This window comes from Pollicipes pollicipes, unplaced genomic scaffold, assembly GCF_011947565.3.
Source record: "Pollicipes pollicipes isolate AB1234 unplaced genomic scaffold, Ppol_2.1 Scaffold_5724;HRSCAF=6776_pilon_pilon_pilon, whole genome shotgun sequence".
NCBI lineage: Eukaryota > Metazoa > Arthropoda > Thecostraca > Pollicipedomorpha > Pollicipedidae > Pollicipes > Pollicipes pollicipes.
In genome coordinates, this window is record NW_023596746.1 from 27,440,565 (window position 1) to 27,460,212 (window position 19,648).

General features: G+C 50.3%; 1 protein-coding gene across 1 annotated transcript in view; it reads right to left on the reverse strand.

Annotated features, from left to right (window-relative positions):
* Positions 1-4,579: 4,579 nt before the first annotated feature.
* Positions 4,580-19,648, reverse strand: part of LOC119103369 (LIM/homeobox protein Lhx3-like) — a 55,026-nt gene continuing 39,957 nt past the window's right edge. The window contains 8 exon segments of the mRNA XM_037226883.1: positions 4,580-4,827; positions 5,092-5,217; positions 5,696-5,797; positions 8,095-8,240; positions 10,467-10,513; positions 10,515-10,636; positions 11,040-11,251; positions 18,206-18,380. Of these exon segments, the coding sequence (XP_037082778.1) occupies positions 4,685-4,827; positions 5,092-5,217; positions 5,696-5,797; positions 8,095-8,240; positions 10,467-10,513; positions 10,515-10,636; positions 11,040-11,251; positions 18,206-18,380 (1,073 nt within the window). The 3' untranslated portion in view covers positions 4,580-4,684.

Here is a 19,648-nt window from a genome sequence, read left to right on the forward strand (position 1 = left end):
TGGCTAACATAACAGTATTACATATGTGATGACGTTTCGTATATTTTGGTCGAGCAGACTTGATGTGACGACAGGGCGTTTTGACACACGTGCAGCCACCACACTTCAGGACTACGCTCAGTAGCCACGCTTCGTTATTTGACCTCAAACGTGTGCACCCTCTATATCTGTCCAGGCTGGAGATTAAATGTCGATGCCTTGGTGACGGCTCGAGGTAGACTGTCCTACCTTGCGGTCGAAGGGGATTTCTTACGCGTTCCTGGGCAATAATTGTGATCCACTGCAAGTGAACCAAAGTGATAGCAGGTGTATGAACGATTTAGATGTATTTTTGCGCCAAGTGACAATGTTTTCCAATGCGCACCTGTAGGAGACTTGTGATTACGGCTCGATGTTGCGTGCACACTTGAAATGATAAATAACAGTATATTTTCCAGCATGAATTCACTGGACAAGAACCAGCCCGAAGGCAATGCGGAACATGTCAAATGCACCTAGCAGAAACAGACGGAGAACACTAATTATATTACTATTTATCACGTTGATTGTTTTTAATACGGTTCTGTTCATTGACAACGTATCTAGTTTGTGCTTCTTGGCTTTGCAGGCTGAGCCTCAGTCCAAACTTGTCCGCAACTTTTATTTTGTCAGCATTAAAATTTTCCTTGAAAGGTTGTTTTTGGTTGGCATACGCGTAGTTTGTAAAGTTCCTTATCAGTCCCACTTCACCGGAAATGGGCAGTGCTCGCTTGTATCTCTGAACTTTCTGCGGGCTCAGTAATCTCTAACTGTCAATTGGATCAATTATCCTGAGATAATTAGAGTTTAGAAGCCGTTGCTGCAAACCTCAACACACCACCACTGACGACCTGCCGGGATGAAAAAAGTACCGATTTACAGGATTTGGTGGGTGGCAAAAATTAAAACCTTGCGAGCTATGTGGTGGTGGAAAATTTGTCCAAAAATGGCAAGATATTTCAACAGAACAGCCCCTATTACAACGGACCTCAAAGTTTAGTATTGGTGTGTACCCGCTAACATCTGCAGCGTAAGCTTGTGTAGATCGCATATCGAAACAATCGCGTTTCGTTTTATGAGCAAGTAGAGCCACAAAATGTTGCCAAACATAGTAGCTTTAATTAGGATAGTGTATAGCAGGTGATAGAAATATGCTACAAACTACACCACGTGAGTGCTGACGTCACAGATTAATGGTGACGCAGCGTTTTTACAATGACCCCCAGATCAGTTTTTTCGCAGATTATTCAGCCAAGATTCATTTTACCAAATAAACAGTATAAAGTACCAAATAACTAAGCTTCTTACTAGTCGTAAGAATTGAAACTGGCGTCAGCACCCCTCGACGGACATGATCAGCCTGCTACGCAGCGTTTTATATCGTCGCGCCATTTGAGACCGATGGCTTCGAATGCTTCAAACTCGCCGCCGCAATGCGGCTGTGAATCGGATTCAGTGCAAGGCTGTAGCCTACCGTTGGTTGTGTTTGCGTCGTAAGAAGCTCACTGGCTTCAAAGACCTAGCTATTCGTCAGTTGTTTTTTTTTAAGGTGCTCTTTGTTTCTCCTAATAATCTACCATTTTGGGCGTCCCTGGTAACAGCGTTAAAAAGCCCTGTCATGTACGTGACATTCGTGACTATTTGGCAGCGCAGGGATATACGTGACATTCGTTAAGTAAGTTGTGCTCTTTCAACATTCTCTTAAATTACTTCTCTCTACGTAGTCAACCACACCTAGACCCCTAGGCACCCTAAAAAACACATCTGACCCCCAGCCCGCGCATTTTCCACCTGCCATTCACGCGACAAGTAATATGGAAGGTACCTCGCTTCTAACTGCCGAAATTGATCCAACAGAAAACATCCAATACGAAATGGCAACGACTCTGCCGTGACTCCAGGCTTACATTTGTCACTCGACCAGAATGCACGTGCTGCCAGCCGGCGCCCTATGCACCTGCATTCCTCACAACACCGAAAGGCAAATGTTGATGAGAGCAGATTTCAGCCGAACTTTCCGGATTGAGTAAAAAAAGAAACAGCTTGCACCGACTTTGGGCCAAACTGAGGAATAGCTCGGTTCACCGAAAAACTAGCTCTTAGCGTATACTAACAGCTAAACTAACAGCTATATATGTATATATATATACCTATATATATATATATATATATATATATATATATGATACATAGTGGATGATATCTTGAACTCTGTGACCAGTATGTGCGGCTCCTCTTCAACCGACGCCACGTTCAACCAGTACAGTTTACTTAAGCGGTGTGGTGGGCCGCAGAGACCGGGCCCTGGACTCCCGGCTATAGCCGTGTGTGCACTGATCCATGAAAGGAAAAGGCGTTGCACTATGAACACTTATTGCCTAGAACGCGCCTCGATTGATTTCTTATGATTTCAGATCAACCAGACAGTCATTAACCCCGCCGTGACCGCCACAGCAGAGAGCGGTGAAAACAGCCATCACACATCCTCCCGCTTTATTGTTGGCAAGCATCGTGCGACAGACGTGGCTCGCTCAACAACAAGCTCATGCATGAACATTACACACACCTCAGTACACTCCATGAATATGCTGGAACAAACGCACAATTGACGTCCACTACAGGTATTGCCGACCCACTCATCAGGAATTATGGTGCTGCGAAAACAGAGGACCACTAGGCTACAGTCGACTCCTGTATATCGGAATCGGTACATGATATGACAGCTAGAAATCAACAGGAGACGCGGGGCGGAGACGCTTGAACAGCGGTCTCCGTCGCACAGGGACGTCCCAATGTTTGCAAGCTTCAAAACCCTGTGACGCTTCATGGCTACAAGGAGGCCGATGTCATAGTGAATCGATATAAACATAAATGAAACATGCTGATGCAGACGATGACGGAATTCAGGGTGAGTGCTTCAGATCCATCAAGTTTCCCAGTTTGTGCTCAATGAATTCACAGACTGTCCGAAGAGGTCTGTTTGATGTATGTAGAAAAAGCTGTACTTCCATGACGCACCGACCGCTGTGTAGTCGTTGGATGAAGTCATTCATGTTATAATATAGAGTACGTTATATACTCGTCTGAAACGTTAAAAAAACAACGCCCACAAAAACATTGTGTCTTGGAAGATATGGCTTCCGTTTCTGACTTTTGCCAGCCGTGTGTGCAAACGATGTTTGTGAACGCACGCCATTAAACAGAGTGTATTTATATGTTCCGGGCACGTCAGAGCGCATGCTCCGCGCATACGTTCGTGTTCAATTATTTTGCGTTGTGAACACCGCTATGAGACCTCAGAGGCGATTTAGCTCCAGCCAAATACCATATCGCTGGCTGTCAAAATTCGATTTCGGCAGAAACAATTTAGCGCTGCTGAAGTAGGATGTGGCGTTTAGTCACGAACCAGGAACTTGTTATTTGTATGTGGCTCTTAAATTCTATGAAAAGAGGGAGAAAAACACACCTCGCGCATTTTTAATATTAACTATATCTGACTAGACTGTACAGGTCGTATGGATGTCGTGATTGCCTTTGTGATGACGCAAATTGGGTGGCGTAATACGACGTGCCGAATAAGTCACACGCCCTTATCATCAAATACAACCTATAGATGAAATGGTTTCATGAATGAAATAAATAAGGCATTTAATGTAACACGCTTTCGATGACACCACTCTGTGGCAATCCGCTGCATTTCTGGACTTTGCAACCGACTGCAAATGTCAAACCAACGTTCTCTCATAGACAAATCTGCTAATGATAGATTAGTTGACAACAAACATTATGTGGTTGTGCAAATTCTTGCGTAATACTGTGGCACTCGTGACTAGTGCTCCATCCCGTATAGTGCCAAATGGGCATTGTGTATGCAGCACGTTGCAAGCACATCTCAGTGTCTGTGCACACAAACGATCGCAGTGTAATGAAGAGCCGGCTAAAACAGGAAAAGATGCAGTGGGCAGCAGCCGCAGTTAACTTATATGTGCGTCGGGTCACACGGTATCAAAACGAAACTCGGCCACCGTGCCGCATCTCTGCGTCCCTGCCGACGGCTGGAGCGCCCCACCAGTGCCGCATGAATCCTAAGGCCATGACTCCGCGCCCGTACCCGGCGCAGCTGCCTGAGCAGGTCTAACACACGACACACATCACAAACAGGCGACAGGACATGCACCGGCTGCTGCTGACCGGGGACGGAGCTGGCAGGCCCCGGCCTCAGCGGGCTACTCCCGCCACGGCGCCGCGCACTTCAAGCGTCCCCTGTGCCGTTTCGCGCCGCCGCTGCCGTCGCCGTGGCAGCGCGCCTGCGGCACCGTTTGCCGCAGGCTGACGTCGGGCGTCACTGCCAATGTCTCCGACTTTTTGCGGCGTGCCGGACCGTGGAGCGCCACCGTCCGCGCGTCAGGGTCTGTTCGGGTGCTGAGTGCCGCGTGTGGCGGCGTCTCCACCTCCCACCTGTCTCCTCGGTGCCGCTGTCGCTCTCTGGAGCGGCGGCGGAGTCCGGCTGACCTGACCTCAGTCACCAGAGGTGGCCGGGGCCCGGCTGACTTGACCCCGGTCACCAGGGGCACGGCTGACCTGACACTGGTCACCAGGAGCTGGGCTGACCCGACTCCGGTCACCAGCTGCAGGCCGGCTCTCAGCGAGGTCTGGCCAGCTGGCGTCAGTAGGGGTGCGCCGGTGGCGCCGCCTCCACCTCGCCCAGCCAGGACTCGGGGCTGGGCGGGAACTCGGGATAGCCGGCAGTGCTGGAGGCGCTGCTAAGCTCGCCGGCCATGTGTGGCGGCGGCAGAGGGCCCGGCCGACCTGTCAATAGGGCTACCGTCAGACCCTTAACCGGCCACCGTCAGAACGCCGACCGGCCACCGTCAGACCCCCGACCGGCTACCGGCAGACCTCCGACCAGCAACCGTTAGCCAAAACCGATTTTGAAATCGCTTATCTCAGTTCTCGACATATCACGTAGGCCACGGTGGTTCATGCATCTCTGGTCCCAAGGGCTCATAGCAGCCGCGCGCCCTCCCCCATCTCGTCCTCCGTGTCCCCGCGCCGGCACCGCTGGCCACGCACCGAGGTGCGGCGGGAACTGGACGCCGCCGTCGCCGTACGACGGGAAGACGGCGGCCGGCATGGGCAGCCGGTGACCGGGGCCCGGAGAGCCGTTCCCGGGCAGGTTGTACGGCGGCGTGCCGGGACCTGAGGAGACGTGAACGCTCGTGTCAGCCCAGAGTGGGGGAGGGGAAGGGGCGACGTGAGACGTGTTGACCGTGGTCACGACGTGGTGCCGTTCGCGATCGTGGCTGGTGCTGACATTCACTCGGCGTGCAGAAGCAATCTGGACGAGAGGGAAGCTGAAAGCCGTTTGATCTTGTCTCACGAAGTAAAACATTGGGGATTTTCGGAGCTTTGTTATGTCGCCTGTAGCTGTTCTACATTGATCCTATGTTGATCAGCTACATTAGACAAATACATACCACTGCTGATGGCGGCTCCGACCAACACTTATTAACTGCGGTATACTCCATCGATGCATGAAGTTCCAGGATCACAAACGTCTTCCACCCTGGTGAAAACCAAGCCTTATGAAGATCAGCGGCGGGATCGAGCCCAGCCCTCCGACCACGAGCCGGCGGCTGAACCACTCGGCAACCGCCCGCCGCCGCGTGCCACTCACCGTGCAGGAAATGGTGCGGGTGTGGCACGTGCGGACTGACCACCTGGCCCGGCTCCATGTCGCACGAGCTGGGCGTGTGCGGGTAGTCGATCGTCAGCTCGTCTGCAGGCGGCGGCCACGTGACGAGTCAGCCGACACGGCGGAGCTGCTGCCAGAGCAGCGCGCGCGGCAGCCGGACATCCCGGCAAGGAAGCCGTGCAATGAGCCACGTGCGAGGACGTTAGGTCGGAACTTTCCGCGTCTATGCGCGCGGTGCACGCGACTTCACGAAAATAACAGTAAACAGAAAAAAACAAACGCAAAAAACGCAAGATCCTCTGGTTTGTCGGCTAGCCTAGGGCGCCATATAGTTAAGTAGCTCCCGCTGCTGAAAACGTTTCAAAGACAAGCTCGTGCAGCAGGCCTATCGACAGAGGCGGAGATGCACGTTCTACCCTGCCAGCTATACAGCCGCCTCCGATCCCCCTCCGGCGGGCCGATAGGCGGAGAGGCGTGAGGAGCTCGCTTGTCGCCCCACCGCCATCGTGCCTTACAAATGGACCAATTTACCAACGGCATCGCTCAAATGTTATACTCTGCTTTATTGGTCCACCGGGTGAAGGGGTTGGCCGAGCAAATCAATTCCACGCGCAGGAAGGCGGCAGCGGTAAAAGCTGCAAATCCCGCGGGACCTCTAATGGAGGGTGACTTCAGTCGCTTGCAGGGAGAACCCCCAGTCACTCGTGTATCATTTGACTTAAGCGGGCCGTGACTTCCCTGCGGGGTCAATTGATTGATTGGATGGCCTACGTGACATGAGGGTTGCCGGTGCTACGTGCCCCGGTTAGACGTAGTTCTTGCTTTACGGACGTCTCCTGCTTTGTTTTGTATTATCTGTCGACTACGTTATTGTCAGCATGCATTTCCATGACATGGGTATCTATTGCTCTTATGCTTCTCACACCGCTTTCTTCTCGCGTTTATTGGCCTACGTTTCTATCCCACATGGTCCAAACAAAGGTGTTGGAGCTATATTCAGACTAGGGTGTCAACTATGATAAGCAGCCTAACTCGTAACTAGAATCCTACTTTAAATGTGATTTCCATCACCAAGTTTTGAATTTTCTGTGAGTGCTGGTGATTTTTGTTTCGTTGATTTGAACTTCCGTATTATCTTTCTGTTCAAGAGATTAAAATTCCGCCTGCTCTACACTACGAACCCCTCACCTGACATACTGAGGCCCCATGTTTTTTTCCGCGCCACTGCCTCCACATATGCTCAGTAGCGCACCCATTTCCTCTCGCGCATCGTCTCCTCTCCGCACCACCTGCCGCTCTGTTCGCGAGCGCGACCCCGTCTCCGTCGCTCCGCTCCCCTCCGCGGCACCAATGGCCTGGAAGCCCCGCTCCGATCCCGACCGGCTGTGCTGACGTCCCCGGCGGCCGGGGCGACGACGGCCGGCATGTGTGTCCGCCGGCGGCGCCGCTCGCTCCGCCGACCGGGCCCACGCCAGGGGCACCGGCATTGATCCCTCCCACCGCCCCAGCCCGCCACCCCGGCTGAGCCGCGAATTTATGATGCATCGCCACCATGTCATCCCAGCTCCCCCGGCTCCACCCATTCTGCGTTGCAGTCAATTTGTTAATAGTTTTCCTAATCCGCGAGATAAAGAGGAAAGCGGCTGGAAAAATGGCCAAAAGCCGGCGGGAAGGGAGGGAGGCTCAGGCGGCACTTAACGAGCCCTCGGTGCAGCGCCAGAAAAACGCTCCAGGGTAATCTAACCGAAATCTAATGCCCCTATATATGGCTGCATTGCGTAGGGATATTAATTTAAGTGGCAGCCAACTAACAAGCACAGGTAAAGCTGAGCGAATGATTTAGAGGACGGTATTTAACTGAACATTATAATTATTTTATCCAAGATGTTTTGATTATGTGCGCAAATTTTCATAAATAAAAACATTTATGTTAGTCAGAGACAAACAGATAAACACACATTTGTACAAACATGTATGCATGCACGCATAAAGACAGACCGAAATACAGACAGACAGACAAACAAACAAACAGACAGACAGACAGACAGACAGACGGGACAGGCGGACAGACAGAAATATTGAATTATCAAAACAAAACATGATACTTGAATGGACTGATGGCCCATTCCACCTGGGAGCATGGTGTAAGACAATGCTTCGGGAGGTTCGTAAGGCACCGGCGAGAAACAGCACGCCGTCTCTCACCCGGTTGCATGCTTCGGAAGTACCTGTTTGCCCGACTACGTCGGTTCCATCCGTCGCTCGTCAGAAGACAAGCGAGGGGACGGACGGGCAGACAATCAGACAATCAGACCATCAGACAATCAGACAATCAGACAATTAGTTCCGTCCGCTCAGGATGGCCACCAGCGGCAGCTCACCGTCGTTGTTGTTGTAGACGGTGTCGTCGTCCGACTCGGACGTCTTCTCGCCCGCGCGTCGTTTGTCGCCCGGCTTCATGTTTCGGAAGTACTGGCCCCAGCGTGACCGGCCGGCATCCTTCTTCAGCCGCTTCTCCTTGGCTCGCCTGGCCAACAGGACGCGGGCGAGGGTAACATGGGACGGCTTTGGGGCCTGTCGTGCTCGGGTACTCATCGCTCTTATCTCTTTCAGAGAGGCGAACGCTGAGCGAATCGAAAATCGCGTAATTGTCCTAGACCTATTACCATGAGGATCAAGGACAGCGACGATGCGAATGGTATACGAAACGCATTAAATTAATGGTAGGTACATGACATAAGCCAATGGATTCACTCAGTGTAGAATGTCTTTAATGGGATGCTCCACCTTTGGGACATATGACAAAAACGTGCTCTAGTGAAACCTCAGGACCAGTTAAGCCTAAATGATAGCACTGGGCAGTGCCAGTGTAACACCATCAAGACATAATAAGGATACAAAGTTCAATTATTTTCGAGCCGAAATTACGCTGTCAACGCTTTGTAACAGCACTAAACTTCTACCCCGCGGTCGCGACATCCGTCGTCATGGCGACGGCAGAATCAGCTGGAGGGGTGGTTACTGTCAGGTGTTACTGAATGACGTCAGGAGAAACGAACGGTTGCGTTTGGCACAGCGGACGTCGACGGCCAGTTGCCAAGAAGCGCATTGGTCGAAGTTTCAACCAGTGCGTCACTACAGACTATGTTGCTACTCCGTTTCCATAAGCCAAAGTGTGCTTCGAAAAGAGCCACTGCGGTTGATAGAGGAGAAATCAAAGCCATCGTATAACGTTTCGTTGAACTTGCAGGATAAAAGCTTCATGCTCGCATTACCTTTTTGTCTAAGAGAGTTTCAAACTTTCGTAACATAGATTATACAAACATTTGACAAAGAAGTGTGTTGCAAACATAACAGAACGTATTCGTTGGAAAAATCACCGCAACTTAAATGTATAACTTCCATAGTGATGATCAGAGAGTCCCATGAGATTTCTCCCGCAGGATCGGCAACTTCAAAATCAAAATTCTGAACTATTCAGAAGGATTCAGAGAAAACTGGTATCACTGATCAGATTGCACGCGTCTGATCTAACAATAAGTGAAAAGTACAAAAAGGTAACATGCTTCCTTTAACCTAATTCAATTGTCTCAAAAGCTAGAAAAAGCTGGTTCACAGGGCAGTTTTTTTTCCAGAATTGACAACCGCAGGGAGTTTGTCATTCCGTTCTGCAGGTATGGCTCTTAAAAAAGAGGCAATGCCGGAGCTCGGCGAGCAAGACGCACATGATCTGGCACAATTATAAAGATGAAGGTATTTTCAGACCATCAGACATTTTTTTTTTAAATGGCTGTCCCCAATATACCAGCCCACAACGGAATTGCGAATCATACAACCAGAGGATTTTCTCAATTAATCAGTGGGTTTTCTACCGGTACATCTGGCCAAACGAGAGACCGCTCATTCAGCAGAGGACGGCGTTGCCATGGAGACGGATTCAGAGGGCCGGGCTGAAAGGCCGGAAGCCAGAAAACACGCCGCGGATTGATGAAAACGCAGCCGTAGGGAAGCTCCACGACCGGCAGTGCGATTAGGCGGGCGTCGTTGCAAAAACATCGAGAGAAAATGGAAAACGCCGCCGACAAGCAGAACATCATGCTCGTAATGGTCGCCGAACGAGCGATCCATGTAAATGTACGGCAGGACCTTGCTAGACCTATTCGCTGAGTTCACCATGCGCCGATTGTTAGCTGCTGCCTGACAGCAGAGCCAACCAGTGCCATGCAGCTCTCTTACGTAGCTTAAGGGCCTGAAGGCATGCTTTCCGTTTGCCGCACCAAGCTGACCAAGGTTATGACGGCTTCTCCCCGTTGGGGGAGGCGGAGGGAATGGGAGGGGGGGGGGGGGGGCAGTATGCCGCAGCACTTCCAGACTATCACATGGGCAGGGTTGCAAGCACACACGGAGTTGCGCCGTCATCAGACCATCGCGCCGTCATCAGACCATCGCGCCGTCATCAGACCACCGCGCCGTCATCAGACCATCGCGCCGTCATCAGACCATCGCGCCGTCATCAGACCATCGCGCCGTCATCAGACCACCGCGCCGTCATCAGACCATCGCGCCGTCATCAGACCATCGCGTCGTCATCAGACCATCGCGCCGTCATCAGACCATCGCGTCGTCATCAGACCATCGTGCCTTCATCAGACCATCGCGCCGTCATCAGACCATCGCGCCGTCATCAGACCATCGCCCCGCCCGATCCAGCCGGAAGCGCCGCCTGCGCTGGCCAGTCCCACGGCACACTGACCTGTTCTGGAACCAGACCTGGACGACCCGCATGTCCAGTCCCGTTTCCCTGGCTGAGCTGTTCGCGAACGTGCCTGGCCGGCTTGCTGCTGTTGTTGTAGGCCACCTTCAGCGTCTCCAGCTGCTTGGCCGTGATGGTGGTGCGCGGCCGTTTGTTGGTCGAGTCGGTCTCTGTGGACGCAGCGAGGTGTCAGGCGCGGCCAGCGGTCCTCGCCGCCGGCCAGGTGGGGTGCCACGACAGGCTGCGCGCCGGCCCCAGACAGACGGGCCGCTGAAGACGGCATGAAGACTGTTCAGAAGCTGGAGAACAGCAGCCCACAGGCTACCGCTGACGGCTGCGGGACTGGTGTTCCGGCAAGCTAAAGACATCGGGCATGGCCGCTCCGCGTGCTGCAGCTGATCTGAGCACGCGTATTATCTGCTCCGTGCCCGGTGCCTCTCCGTCCCATGCCCTCCCCGCGGTGAGCTGGGCGGCTCGCGGCGTGCCTGCCTGGTCTTCGCGGGAGCGGTTCGGAGAACCCCTCAGGTCCGGTCTGCAGTAGGGTCCCCTCTCCTGACCCGCGGCGCCACCCACCTGTGTCGCCGCGCTGCTTGGCCTGCTGGTAGTCGTCCTTGCAGACGAGCTTGCCGTCCTCGGTGAGGTAGAACTCATCGCCGGTGTTCAGCTGGCCGCTGCACAGGACGCACACGAAGCAGCTCAGGTGGTACACGTTGTCCTGGGCCCGACGAACCACCTGGTCGGGTGGGATGCCGGCGTCGCAGCCCGAGCACTTAGCCCCGTACCGCCTGCGGGCAGCCAGAGGTCAGGCCAGGTCAGGCCAGCTGGCCCCGCACGTCGGAACGAAAGACAGACGGTGGGTGTGAGCACCATTGTGGCGAGCTGGGAGCACGCTTGCTGTCGGTGTCCATTGAGAGCAGTCACTTATGCAAGCGGGCGACGATGATGCGGCCGTTCACCGTCGGGAATGCGAACTGCTCTAGGAATGTGGCGAGAGTTGAACAGTGCGGTTGCCTCCAACAGACTTAAGTAAAGTTATCTGTCAGCAGAAGATGCAAAATTACGCATCAGCAGATGATGTCACATCACGCATAAGCAGATGATGCAAAATTATGCACTGTCAGAATATGTAAAATTACGCATTAGCAGAAGATGTTAGCTACGCATTAGCAGAAGATGTAAAATTGGCAGTTAGCATATATGGCAAATCACAGGACAGCGCCACATTTCGTCGTAATTCGAATGAGTGGAGAAAACGATGATCGGCAATGCATTTCAGTATCTCGTGCGCACACTCAGTGCAAACTAACGTAGCGTCGTCTTCAGCTGCATGCGCACAGAGGCATGGCAACATCCTACATACAGTTCTGCTTTCGAGTCAGTCATCCCTCCAGAACCGCCTTAAATTATCCTTCTAATGAAGCGCGTACATGGCTAGAGAATACGACATGGCAGGCGTGACACCCTTAACAGCGCTTTAAATGTAGCGCGTACATGGCTAGAGAATACGACATTGGCAAGCGTGGCAGCCTTAACAGCGCTTTTAATGTTAGCGCATACATGGGTAGAGAATACGGCATAGCAGACGTGACAGCCTGAACAGCGCTTTGATTGAAACGATTTTAAAACCGCATTATATTGCTCATTAAAAGAAGCCCGTTTTAACGTTATCGAGGGGCCATCTATTCTGAATGCTCTCCACCCCGGGCTGCATATCCGGTGCGCCTTGAACGCCTTCTCTCATTAACCACATGGTGTTTTGGGATACACTTACCCCAGAAGTTCAGGTGGGTACATAGTTACATGATTCACTGCGGCGTATCCCAACTTCGCATGCAGAATGCGTTGGTTCTGGGCATATTTTTGCATCCTGCGCATCTTCACTTATGCTCATATAAGTTGCTAACCAAGCTGTCGCACTGCCAAAACCGCACAGCAGTATCCACGAATGCGGCAAAAGTCGTCTGAGGAAGTATGCAGGCGGATGCGGGCTTTGCTCCCCCGATTCAAACGTTTTTTCTATGCTTTCCTTCGGGCGCTGTGATAATTCTGTGAAATCCTGGTCTCTAAATGACGTAACTTAGAAGGATTCCTTTCCTTTGGACGCTGCGATAATTATGTGTAACTCTGGTCCCAAAATGACGTAACTTAGAAGGGTTCTGAATGATGTAACGGACCGCCGCGTCGCAGCGGCAGATAACGAACTTATGTACACCTTTGCCAAGCTATATCCGTGTGAAAGTACCGAACAGCAAAGGCACGCTATCGACTGAAACTGACACGCGCAGCTCCAATGCACTTCTTTCGTTACATGCATGGTACTACTAATATTACGAGATTGGGCCTATCGCAAAAGCCGTGCAGGCCGATGAGCAAGGAAAACATGATATAGCTTTTTGGTAGGTATGAATCTTTCAACTTGCCAAGCCAAACGGATGTAGCGTATTCTTCCTTATCTGTCATAGCACGCGGTACACCACTCAAGGCCAATTGGATTTTAAATGACGTTTGCTTGCGGACCATTTAAAGGCGAATCCAGTTGAGCTTTAACAACTATCAAAACAGCTTAGAAAGACGAGGTCGTTTAAAGGTTGTCACCGAAAAGCGCACATGGCAGGAGTAGCATCCCGCGCGACAAGCGCATCCCTTCAGAGGTTTGCGTCTGACCGTAAGGCCCAGCCGGCCATTGCAGGCTGTTTATTGATCGTCTTTGACACTTCACTAAGATATGCGCGTGGTTTGCATCCAATGGCCGTAGAGCAGCTTGGGTCATCTATGCAGCGAATAAAAAATGATTGTGTAACAAATTCTATATATATATATATATATATATATATATATATATATATATATATATATATATGTGTGTGTGTGTGTGTGTGTGTGTGTGTGTGTGTGTGTGTGTATATATAATGAATGGAACTCTTGAAACAAGCACCTGCGCACGAAACGCCGTGATATTCAAACGAACATAATCCGGCGCCCAGCAGAACGCTGTACTCAGCTGAGCGGCTTGAAGAGCAGCAGGAGCGGCTAGTAGAGCATTTCTCGTGTTGAATTTTCACGATTCGGTCCAGTGTTATCCGGCTAGTCCGGATCAAAATCGCCAATCAATCCGCTTATCACAGATTTCTTAATCCAGTCCAATCCACGTCATTACACGTCTTGCCGGAGCAAATTGCGAAATGCGCGCGTGCCAAGCCGTTTCCACGTTAAAGTAAATGTTTCACATTTGAAGATATTGAAACAAGCATCAGAGATGATAAAACAAGACCACTCATAACCATTGGTATATTTATAAGTGGAAAATACTGTTCTAGACAGCACAACTGTCTGTTTAATAAACATGCTCCTCAATGCGTTATGGTTTGATTACGTTATCGTACCTTGCACGACAATGATTGAGAGCCAATGAACCACCGTTATATCTGGAAATCGTGCTCATCAACGCCACCTATGAACACCTCGGCAATTTCATTTCCATATTGCTTTATTTTTTTGCAAAAAAGGAATAGATGTTATAATTTTTACCTTATATTACGACTATAGTTGGCTTTGATCGCCGTACGGCTTATAGAATGACGGAATTTGAACGACGTTATTATGACGTAATAAATGCCAACGTGACTTTGAAATACTTTTCCCGATATACCCTTACCCATTTTCGCGGGTGCATTGCAGAGAAACTAGAGGGGCTTAGGTTTTAAGAAGGGCAGAGTTGTGAACATCACAGAAAAGTATTCGAGATGGCTATTTCAGTCCCAAATCCCATATCAATGTGGAACACTTTCTCTAAGGACATCTCAAAATTAAAAATATAAAAATTTAATAGCTGGATCGACCATCTCACTTCGTGTATGACACTTCAGCAGTGTTTCCACTCTCGGACACACCAAATTATAACACAGCCTCATCTGCGATCACTACCTGGTGCAAGGTTGCCGAATGTGTTTACATTGTAATCCACGCATGCGGCTGTCCAATGTCCGCGGTACCTGCTCTGTCATTCAAGGGAATAAAACAGCTGCGCCATTGATGACACGAATATATATATATATATATATATATATATATATATATATATATATTTCTTATTGCTCACATGCCAGATGCTACCAAAACATTATCTTTTTTGCCATACTAGAACAACACAGCATACATTTTCACCTGTAATCGTGCATGGCACAGCTGCATTAAGCCCCATCCACGCAGTCAAAAGTAAATGTGTCCAAGTATCTTGACAATAGTACGCAACTTTGACGACGTTGTTTTGTTTTGAGCGCGCTAAGAGAAGTACCATGGATACTTCAGCAGTTGGTGCAGCGTTTTAGTCAGTGTGTAACGTCTTTCGTGCGCCGTGAGTGCCTTAGACCCAAATATAGAATCCCCCAATGTTCACAGGACATGGCACGAGAATTATGTATTTGTCACGAATCATCCGACATCTGTTATGACCGCTGGCGCTTTCACATCTTATACACGTACCATCCCTTTGCCGAAGGCTCTTGTGATCGCTTAAACTTTTCTTAATCTTATGAAATATTTTGCGATTGAATAGTCTGTGGCATATTCACCCACGTTAAGTTCCTGACCCTGTGTAAAGTGCGTTTGAATCTTCTATATCATTACAGGAGAACCACAGATATGCAAATGCAGTTTTGCCGTCGAATTTGTGCAAAGTTTATGCAAGAGGGAGCAGAATACAAGCAAGCAAGCAAGCAAGAGGCGAGAAGAACAGATCAGTTGAGATTGCATACTTGATTTGAAGCTGGTATAAACTCAGAAATTTGGCTGACTGACTAGGTTAACGGAAAACTACAGTTGTTGCTATCAAATTAACCTTTCTAACTAGCTCAGACAGCAGTTTGTATTTGAAAACTCTGTGGCGTACTTTCTACCAATAAAACGTGCTCTTGCCCCACTGGTCAGTTCTAAAATGCACTGTCACCCACTGGGTTTAAATAGGGTTGTTGACAAAATCAGTAGGAATGCTAGTTTTGTTATGATAAACTAGGGTATCAGATCATTCTATATTTTGGTTACCTTGGTGGAATGGGGGTTCTAGTTTTCATACCGGTATCTGAGTGTCACTCATTCAAGTCAAATCGTCAATGTGACCTGTTCCCCAGAAACCTTGTTTGTGGAATATGTAGCCCAGCGATGTTCTATGGTTTGTTTGTGCATTGCTTGGAAATGAGAGCACAGTATTGTATTGTTCTAAAGTTTGTTTTCTAAGTTGATGTCTTCATTAAGAGTTCGAGGGACAATTTAATAAATAATTTCCTTTGACTGATTTTTGGTCCGCTCAATCCATGTGAGCCGGCAAATTTGATAACCCGGTACGATCCTAATCCGTGTTTTGGTGGAAATTTTCAATCCGATTTAATCCGGCACGCGGATGGGTAAAGAATCCGTAGATTGATTCAACCCGTGAAATGCTCTGTGACCACCAAACTGGGTGGCTTTAAAAGACGCATCATGCCTGCGATGCCCACATCGGACGCCGTTGTGATTATGAATGAGACAGCATAGGACGCACCTACCCGATTCGACCAGCACGCAAATGGTGCAGGGAGACAAAGCACGGGCACAAGAGCACGGTATTTATGATAAATTATGGACAGGATGGACACCAAGACATAAAGCCATAACGTATTATGACAAAGCATGCACCATAATGGGCAGAATGGACAGTTCATCCCTCACGGCACATGTCGTTGTGTGGTGTTGCCTGCATTACGGGTGAAACCACATTGCATTGGCTTGGTGGGTTGTTACATTTGAAGCCTAAGAAAACTTTTCTTCAACTCCGGCATATTTTCTGATGGCCATGCTACTCCGAGTCTGCGTTGGTCCATCCCGACTCGAACGGCTGCGATACTCAACGTCATTACACCTACACTGCTTGTTTAGAGTTCATATTACATTACGTGTGCGAAATTCGCGAGAAGCCGGATTTCTGTTCGGCTCAAATTGCGTCACAAACAGCTCTCCGGAGACCAACACGACAGATGACTTCCAAACTTAGTCCAAGCACTCGTTGGCTTTCATCAAATGTAAATTATCGTCAAATGCGCAATTCGCTTAAAAGCAGCGTTAATTTCGGGTATTTCGGACCCAAGCTGCCTTTGCCAATGCACGGACAAAAAAACGACACTAACTTGCGAGCTAAAGCTGCCAGTTCCCCAACTATAGAAATTTAGCTGTCAAAACTGTCAAGGCAAATGTCGCTGGAATTCCGCGTGAAGCGTCTTCGTCAGTGACGGGCTACGTAGGTTAGTGTCTCAAGGAGTATCACGTCACCAAAACCTTCAACGTGTCAATTCATATGGAGCTATCGTTGATTTTTCACGTGGTTATCGCAAAACTATGGATCGTCGTGAGGAATCTGCCATGTTGCTAAGTCTTTTATGACGTTCACATCTGGGCCGAAGCACAATGGAACGACGTCCGTAAATTTGCAATGCAGCTCGTAAAGCAGCTGGGCTTAGAAAAGAAGAAAGAAACTGAGAGAATATGTAAGGAGCGAACTAATAAATGTCGGAACGTACGCACTGCACACGGAACCATCAAAGCGCTCGCCGCCCGTGGCAGTAGCAGCCTCAAGACCAGGAGCAACAGTCTCCGATCCCGAGGAAGGCGAAAGGATCAGCTCTAAAACGCCTCAGGGCACGCATCGTCAGCCGCGGGGCTGGTTTCGAGCATCAGCTGGACTGATGTTCAGAAGTGGGGCCAGGGGCCATCTTCACAGGTTTTACTCCGTCGTACGCGGGGTAAAACATGTAAATGAGCATTAAAACGCAAGAAACGTCGCACGCGTCTCCTGCGTTTTATGTTTTGATGTGAAGCATTGCCGAGAGTCGCCATTGTGCCTGAACACTTGAGTACCATGTACAATATCAACGACTTTTGCTTGAGAGGTTGTGGCAACCACGCTTCCCACAAAAACCAAGTGTGATTAACTCATTCTGAGGGCAGTTCGCTTCACTTTTAAACAACGTACCGTTCAATTACTTACCACTTCCAAGTCTTGACATCCTTTTCCTAAGGCTAGAGTTGATACTTTTCAATAACCTTATGGTTACGGCCGCAAGTTCGACATATTTCGTGATCATTTCCTGCACGCTGACAGAGGTGCTTTAGCATGCGCGTTGCAGGCGTTTAATTGTGTTTGGGTAGTACGAGATTGAGCAGGCATTGAAATGCGTGTTGGTTACGAAAATAGCGCTCACCGCAGGCATTCACAAAGCTATGATGTCATCACATTGACACGGATATAGAATCTATCTCTGGAATTTTGTAGCTTAAGGACAGCATTCAACGTTCATGTAAACACTGGTGACACGCTTCTTTGGCTTGCTCTAAGTGGAGCTTTAAGCAAGAAGCGTGTGCTCAGACCCGTTGCAGAGCACCCGGTGGGGATGGCCGCTACCGACCTGGAAAGGTCCTCCTTGCCCGAAGACCTGGCCGGAGCGAGCCGGTACTGACCTGAAGAAATCCTTGCGCGAGGACCTGGACGGAGCGAGCCGGTACTGACCTGAAGAAGTCCTCCTTGTGCGAGGACCTGGCCGGAGCCAGCTGGTACTGACCTGAAGAAGTCCTTGCGCGAGGACCTGGCCAGAGCGAGCCGGTACTGGCCTGAAGAAGTTCTCCTTGCGCGAGGACCTGGCCAAGGCGAGCCGGTACTGACCTGAAAAAGTCCTCTTTGCGCGAGGACCTGGCCAGAGCGAGCCGGTACTGACCTGAAGAAGTCCTCCTTGCAGAAGACCTGGCCGGAGCGGACGAAGCACTTGTCGGCCAGCTTTGCGCCGCAGTCGGCACACACGAGGCAGGCGCTGTGCCAGCAGCGGTCCAGCACCTTCAGGATGTACCGGTCCACGATCGGCTTCTCGCAGCCGCCGCACTTGGGGATCGTCGCTGCAACGGAGAGGCGGGCCGTGGGCGCGAGCTGCCGTCTGGCGGTGGGCTTATTCAGAGGGACGCCCAGGCGGGGTGCTGCCCTGGGTGGGTGTGGAGGAACGTCCAGGCGATGCTGTCCTGCGTGGGCGTGCAGGGACGCTCAGGCGGGATGGGCAGGAGTGCTGTCCTGGGTGGGTGTGGATGGGCGCTGAATCGGGGTGGGCGGGGTTGCTGTCCTGGGTGGGTGTGGAGGGGCGCTCAGTCGGGATGGGCAGGGGTGCTGTCCTGGGTGGGTATGGAGGGGCACTCAGTTGGGATGGGCAGGGGTGCTGTCCTGGGTGGGTGTGGAGGGGCGCTCAGGCGGGCTATGCGGGGCGGTGCCGCTGTCCCGGGTGTGTTTGAATGGACACCCAGGAGGTTGGGCAAGGGCGAGGTTTGCGTAGCTATCGGATGAGGTTCTGTTTACGGACAACACGGAGTTAACGGGACATGCTGCGCTCACTCAGCAGAAGACCACAGAGTTAAGGGGAAATGTCACGCTCACTCACCAGGAGACCACTGAGTTCTGGCGAAATGCTCTGCTCACTGAGCAGAATTCAACGGGGCTTGCGGAATATATGGCGCAATAGATATAGGTTATGCATTTTCACCATCCACCAAACTCCCGCAGTTAACGTCACTACGTACGCCCTGCAGTTCACCAGCCACAGGCACTGGCACACGAGAATAGAACAAGTCAAGCATCGCTAATGACCATTACGATCAGCTGTGCCTCAGAAAACAGCTTACCGGCAAAACGGCTGCGTCTCATTCGTTCAACCAAGCGCTATTTACGCCATCTCAGGTATTAAGATCCTGATCCTTCAATGGCTGGCGTTTCTGAATGAATCTATCCCTTCAATCCTTGGTCAATGTTTGTACCTTCTTTTCATTTATATCTAGTGTACGTAATGATACATCCTCACAAGTGGAGATGGGTGACCGTATCACTGACATGATTTAAATGAGTGTCTGATGGATGCCATGGTCCGTTTATCTCATAGCGGGATCAGAATAACACACAGACGGTAGAAATTTACATTCGTTTTTGGATTTTAATGCCTCAAAAGGCCTCGTTAAAAGATACCAGTGAAACCATGTGAAACGTCCGCGAAAGGCGTGGTCTTAGTCCATCACACTCACGAACCATTTCGTCACGCCTCTTCAGCACAGTTCCCTGACTGGCGACACTTTCTTGCGATACAGTCTGACGATCACATTAATCACCTCCAACGCGCTTCAGGCAC